This window comes from Triticum aestivum, chromosome 1B (assembly GCF_018294505.1).
Source record: "Triticum aestivum cultivar Chinese Spring chromosome 1B, IWGSC CS RefSeq v2.1, whole genome shotgun sequence".
NCBI lineage: Eukaryota > Viridiplantae > Streptophyta > Magnoliopsida > Poales > Poaceae > Triticum > Triticum aestivum.
The window spans coordinates 620,114,590-620,121,748 of record NC_057795.1 but is presented as its reverse complement, the minus strand read 5'-3'; the positions used below and the strand labels follow the sequence as shown (position 1 = coordinate 620,121,748).

The following is a 7,159-nucleotide window of genomic DNA, read 5'->3' as shown; positions in this document are numbered from 1 at the left end:
CGTGGGATGCGGCAGTTTTTTTCTTTTTGGAACGGCGGGGTTAGCGATTGATGGATGAGTAGTTCCGTGCCTTGCAGCGTTAAATATGGAAGAATTAAGGATCATTAGATCTTACAACGGATGGGTGTGATTGTTTGGATCTGCCTCTCTCTTCCTTTTATAGTGGTAGTAGATTATTTTTCGTACACAAGCATGTGTTAGTTTGATTCAAAACTACCTAAGCACGTGGCAGAAAAAATGGATTGGTAGAATTCTAATTTGCGGTTAGTATTAAATAATCCCAAAAGTTGTATCATTGGTAACAGCCCATACTTCTTAAGGAGTTGGAAACTAATCCACAAGTTGATTTGTATTAACCAATGTTAATAAAAAAATCATAACCATCATACTTTTTCCTAGAATTAGGTGACAAACTTTTTATATAACGATTTATTTTAGACGATGCACTCAAGTTCACATGTATTATTTTCATGCGAGAATTATTGATTTTTCCATATTGATTTATGAAATAAAGCTTTTACAAACTTCGATATTATGAAAAAAATGACCATTCTATTTTTTTTATATTAGGTGTTTGGTCCATATGGCCAACATCTCACCATATTCATATATTCACGGTTATTCTAAAATACTCGATTCTATGTTCTTGACGGCAAACAATTATATATAGGCAAACTACACAAGGCACATATAGGCGGCTATCCAGTTGTTCTAGACTACTATATAAAGCACACCCATTCTTATAGTTAGAGAAAATAGCTACAAATTTCACGTTGATCTAACATGGTCTAGAAATTCTTGGATCTATTTATTTGATACAAAGACATAGTACAACAAATGAGGGATATACTATGAATCGATCGCAGAAAAACATCCAGCTATCGGCATTTGGTTGACTATTTTTTAGTGATGTATCACTTGCTCCTGTGGAGCCTAGGTCAAATGGATTATAGAAGGTAGGCATTCACCCAAATGGTTCATCTTACCAAGTATATCTAACAATATCACAATAAACAGACCATTGTATTGCAGCTACTTTTGTCAAATTTATAAGGTTGGTGTAGGTTCTACGTCCTTAGTTTGACTAACAAATCATGTATTGTATACCATAAAAAGCATGCCATTGGATTTGTAATTGAACAAAGTTTCTAAACATATAATTTTGATAGTATTTTGTTAGTCAAATTGATGACTTAGGAACACGTGCATGCCCTCTGCACCCGTTTGAAGGGAGCAATAAATATCAATATATTATTATTATATATTAAAGAGTTTATGGTCTAAATAGAAAAATATCATTGTAATTCTCACACACAGAAAAAATGCCCAATCACATGTCTGATGCATACTTCTTTGGGGGCCAGGCCACATGCGTAATGAGTGCAGCAGGTCCCAAGTGGACTGTTCCAAAATCCAGTTGGGTGAAGCTTTGCACCGATGGTTCCTACGTGGATGATGTGCTGAAATGGTGCTAACGATGACAAGGGTTCCATCATTTTCTCTTCTTGCAGGCAGTTGTGTCCTTGTCGAGAAGCACTTGAAGCCGAATTATGTGCATGCATGAAAGGTTTATCTTTCTCCATCGAGAGAAGTGAGCTACCACTGAAGATCGATATAGATTCAATTGTTGCAGTGAAATTGATCCAGGCTACGGAGGTTGATAGATACTCCCTCCGTAAACTAATATAAGAGTATTTAGAATACTAAAGTAGTGATCTAAACGCTCTTATATTAATTTACAGAGGGAGTAGGTTTACTCGTCCACCATTATAAGGAGATAAGTTATCTTATGTCTTTTCGTGAAAATTGTATTATTCATGTTAATCGTTGTTAAAATAAGGTAAATGATAGCTTAGCTAAATTTGCTCGTCTAGAGGGTAGAATCATGACTTTGTTAGGCCCTGGCCCTCTCGATGCTTTGGAGCTAGCTGCGATTGATTGTATGAATTTTGGAGATGAGTAATACAATATTTTCACCTGAAAAAAAAACCTACACGTACATGCTCGTGCGTACATATCGATCCATCATCTAGGCGATCGACGTACGCGCCAAAAGGGAAAAAGGAACGGGAAAATCGATCGATCATATCAGTTGCCATGCAAACGTAAGGCTCCGTTTGTGGAATTAATGCCCCAAGCCGTTCCAGCACGCGTCACCAAACCACCGAGCCAAGTTACCCCAGCGTCGGTCCATCCCGGCGTCACCTCTCACATGGCGTTTGACATGTGCACTCGATCCTCGCAGAAATTCAGCGTGTTCCGCTCATCATCTGACCTGACAGGCTGACCTTATCGTTTTCTTCTTCTTCCTCTGTACCCGATCTGGACTTTGTTCACGGTCAAATCGAGCTACGCCTTCGCTTCTCCGGCGGCCTTCCCGGGTGACGCACTCGTCGGCGGCCGAGTTTGTTTACGTCCGGATGCGGTGGCGGCGGCCAATCGAAAGTGGCACCGCCACCGCCACGTAAAGCCGGCGAAGGTTGAGGGTGAGAGGAAGAGGACGACCGAGAGGGTGCATGTGAGGGGCAATCACGTACGTACACGGAGGGCTTTGGTCAGAGGGTGGTCTCCTCCTCACTTTGGCGCCGAACGAGGCGGGCGGCGACGCACAGGGGAATGTCTTTTTGGCATCGGGCAGCCAGCCAGCCCCAAAGTGGCAGTGGTACCAATGCAACAATGCCGCTACAGTGATGCCCTGCTCCATGGTACTCGACTGTTTTCTTTTATCACTAGATACATTCTTAAAATGAAAAACGAATAGCCAGATGGCCTTCTTCAACCTCCAGCTCTCCTTGTTCTCCCCCCCCCCCCCCCCCCCCCCCCCGCACCACACACACACACACCAAGACCGCCTTCCTCCGCCTCCCACGGCCGGCAGCGCTCCCACGCCAGCCTCAACAACCCGCCCCGCCCTTCCCTCAACCGTTCTGCTAGTGACCCCCCCCCCCCCCACCCACCCACCTCGGTGGTCAGCCGCGGCTCTTTCTTCCTTATCAAACAAAACCGATTGATCCAAATTCTGTTTTCGTCCAACTTACATCTACCTAAACTGAAAAGGATTTGCATTTCTTCGGCATTTCACATTTCGATGGCGTTCTCTCGTTGTTACTTATTGATTTATACTCCAAATTTTTAGATACTAAAATTCCTGCACTGGTCATGGTACACACATCTACATGCATGCGATTAGCTCTAGCTTAGCATTAGTAGGAAAACTAATTAATCATCACACCTATCATGCATAGTTCAGTCAATGTAGTAGTACACATGCTACTCTGCATGCATGCAGTGGAGAAAAGTTTTCGAGTTTGCACAAGAAAAAGCAAACTTTCTGTGCTGTGCTGTGCATGCATGCAGCATCAGTCCTTCATCGTTACTAGCATGCATGCAAAAAGTTCGGCGATGTCAGAATTCAGATAGACAAAAGCTCGCGCCTTTCAATCATTTTTTTTCATCCTGATAAGTGTCACATGTGTGGGGCGAAGCAATTTCGCCTTGACGTTTTTGATGGCAAATTTAGTTATCCGAGGATGACAACTTTAGTTATAAAGCAAGATAACTTTTTGTTTGGATGACAAGCTTCAGTTTTTTATTTGCTTTTTTCTATTGTAATTTTAGTTGTAAAAAAATCAGGAAAGACAATGTTAGTTCGTGCCACATGTGTGGCATTTATCATTTAAATTTTCCTTTCTTAAACTTTACATCATCTCCAAAACAAGGTGATTAGAGAAAACTCCAACATAGAGACCCAAACGGACACGGATTTTGTCTTTTTTTGGTCCGTGTGGGTCATCCATCCACCTAGCGGACATGCAGCGGACATGCACGGATGAAGGATGCATCCAATGCGGGACACAAAAGCGGACACACGCGGACGGTAGCGAGCACCTCCTCTGCACGCGCCCCGTCTCCTCCGCCTCAGCGGCGCCGTGCCCGTCTGCGCCCACTCGGGGCCGCCGGGGCCATCTGCTTCCCGTCGAGGCCACCGGGCCCCTCCACGCGCCGCCTCTCCGCTTCCCCTCGCGGCGGCGACGGCTTCCACCGGGCGCTCTTCGCCGACGTGTTCCCGTTCCCAGCGACAGCGGCGGCAGCTACGGCCACAGTCGCGCCCGCCCTGCCCAGGCGACTTGTCTCCGCAGTGGACCTGCACCACAAGGGGGTCTGCATCATGTCGCGCGTGGTGGAGACAGACGCCTCGTCGGCGTGGCCTGCAGGAGGGCTTCTCGGCGCCGGTGGAGCTCACACTGAGCTGGCTGCTGCTCGACTCGACACTAGGCCGGGTGGTCAACGCCTCCAGCCGGCGGCCGGTGTCCGTTGACCGGAGCTGGCTCACGGGAGAGACCGTGGCGCGGTTCACCGTGGTGCTCGGCGGCGTGGCCCCGGACGCGGCGCGTCAGGCCGGACTGGCTGGCCTCCGCGCGGCGCACCTCCGCTCCCCATCGCGCCGCCAAGCCTCTCCACTCCAGTCGCCGCTGAGCACGAGCTCCATCGCCGCGCTGCTGTGCCTCTCCGCTTCCCCTCGCAGCCGCCAGGCCCCTCCGTGTGCCACCCTCCTCCCCCTCCCCATCGCGTCGCCAGGCCTCTCCGTTCCAGCCAGAATCGGCCGACGTAGGCAACAGAGGGGATCGAGAGAGAGAGAAAATTGTATGAGAGAGACGAGAGATGCGCGTGGTCACTGGTAGGTAGGACCAGGGCGGACACGAGCGGACGGTAGCGAGTGACGAGAGCGTTCACTCTTGTCCATTCCATACCCATTTGCGGCTCATATTTGGACCAAGTTTGGGTCGGAACGGATAACAGACGGACAGCAAAGCGGACATGCGCGTTCGTTTCGGTCGTCCCGTTGGGCTTTTTATGGCTGGATGACCCAACCAGACAAGATGGGGCTCTGCGTTGGAGTTGCTCTTAGCAAGCCATCAATCTTAGTACATGAACTGCACACACTAGCTAGCTACCTAGATAGAGTTCATCCATGATTACATTACAACGCTTTCCATCAATTCCCAAGTGTACAAATCACACATTTTTATTCCTGTCAACGTATGGTAAATCTGAACACTTTACTATCAATCAATCCATCCTTCATGAAAACGCCAGATCGATCGAGGCATCCCGATGGAAGGATACACTTCGATCTCATGTCACCACAGTGACGTCAACACAGCAACTTGTGTTTTTGTTACAACTGCATGTTCATGTTCCTACTGGATCTCACGTAGCCAGCGACGCCGTCTCTCCCGAAGGAGAGCACGGTGCCGCCGGCGCCACCGATGCCACGGGACGAAGGGTTGAAATTCCTTCCTGTGTACCGTTGCACCGACGAGTACCGGCCGTCGTCGTCACCGCCGGCGCCGCCCCCGCCTAGGCTTTCCAGGGCCGCGACCTGCGACTTGAGGAACTTGAGGTAGCTGGCCGCCTCGTCGAGCATGGACGCCGTGTCCATCTTGCTCCCTCCGGGCACCAGCCTCTGCAGCGCGCGCAGCCGCTCGCTCACCTTCTCCCGCCGCAGCCGCGCCGCCACAGTCTGCGGGTCGCTCGATATCCGCACGTTCTTGCGCCGCCGGGGCTTCGACGACGACGGCTCATGCGGCGTCTCTCCGGCGGCGGCATCGGTCAGGCTGGGCAAGGGGCGCATCGCCGCCGCGCGGTAGATCATCTCCTTGACCTGCGCTATCGCCTCCGTGTCAGGCTCGTACCCGCGCCGGCCGCCGCTGTTCCCGAACGTGATGCTGGTCGTTGGCGCGGGGGCCCGGTTCGTGCCCCACCGTTCTCTGGCCTCCACCGTCGTCGCCGCCGCTGCCGGGAGCTTCTCCGGCATCTTGTTCCCTTTCGTCGGGGGTGGGGCCACCTGACTAATCTGTTGCGCCCGCCGCGACACGGCGCACGGCGGCGACGCCACCTCCGTATCGTGCCCGCCACCACCGTACGTGTTGGACTCGCCGGAGGAGACGTTCCCGCCACCGCCGCCTCCGGTGGTGGTGCTGTAACCGGAGAAGGCCGTGTTGGAGCCGGCAGCGTGCGCGGGATCATCAGGGACGAACGCGAACCTGTCATGGAGCCCGTCGTGCTGGCCGGCGATGGCCGGTAGGAAACAACCCGCCGAGTCGAGAAAGACGTTGGATGGCGTGTCGCCATGGCCGGGACCGGGAAGCGCGACGCCGTCCTGGCACCGCAGGAGGCTCAAGTCGTTCTGGCACGGCGGCAGGTCGAGGCCGCCGTGGTAGGCGTCCGAGCTCACGGTGCCATCTCCGGCGCCGGCGGAGCGAAGCTCCTCGAAGCTGCCCGCGCCCAGGAAGGCGGCGAGGAGGGCGTCGTCGCTCGGGCAGCTGGGCACGGTCGTCACAGGAGGCTGCGTGCTCCAGCCGAAGGCGTCCATGTACTGCACGTGTGCCGCTGCCTCCGGCCGGCAAGCAAGACTCGATCCCAACTTGCTAGTTCTCCTGCGAATCGCAGCGCCCTTGCTGGTTTATGTTGCTAGTTGCTATCAAGCTAGCGGTAGATGCTACTAGTGCAGCACTGCAAGCAAATAAGTAGTTCATTGAAGTGAGCTTGATTGCACCGGTAGATAATCGATGAGAAACATTAAGCCGGCGGCATGCATATCAGCGGTGAATTCCTCCAAGCAATTTTAAGCTCAAAGCTAACATGAACACAACAAATCCCTTTTTCCGACCAAATGAACACAGCAAGATGAACACAAATTAAGCCCTAAACATGGCAACTAGCGAACCAACATCAAGAAAAGGAAGCCACAAATCCATTCATGGTGGCAATGGTACACACACGGCTAGAGTACCTGAATTAACTGGGGGGGCTGGCAGCACCGGCCGGTGGATCGGTCGATCTGCGAAAGATTCTCGATTGCTGGGGACGACGAAGTGCAAGCGTGCCGCGTAGCTAGCTGCTAGGAATAGGATGGTCCTCCTCCTGCGGGCGGATGGATGGCTGGGCATATGGGCGTCGTCTTTTTATAGCCGGCCTGAGACGCGTAGCTGGCCGGATTTGTTTCTTTTTCCGTCGGGGAAAAGGAAGAGAAGCCGTTTTCTCTCACTCTTTCCTGCATTCTGTAGGGGGCGGTTTCAGCTGGCGGACACCAGAGTGCGCGTCGTCACACGTACGTGCAGATTCACAGGTACATCTGTGCCTGCTCATAAAATCT

General features: G+C 51.5%; 1 protein-coding gene across 1 annotated transcript; it reads right to left on the bottom strand.

The window, feature by feature from the left end:
* Nucleotides 1–5,001: 5,001 nt before the first annotated feature.
* LOC123097266 (transcription factor LATE FLOWERING-like) lies at nucleotides 5,002–6,928 on the bottom strand. The gene is made up of 2 exons (XM_044518974.1): nucleotides 6,797–6,928; nucleotides 5,002–6,516 (listed from the first exon to the last, which is right to left on the bottom strand). Exon 2 carries the CDS (start codon nucleotides 6,374–6,376, stop codon nucleotides 5,180–5,182), a length of 1,197 nt encoding a protein of 398 aa, XP_044374909.1. The 5' UTR covers nucleotides 6,377–6,516; nucleotides 6,797–6,928; the 3' UTR covers nucleotides 5,002–5,179.
* Between the last annotated feature and the right edge of the window lie 231 nt (nucleotides 6,929–7,159).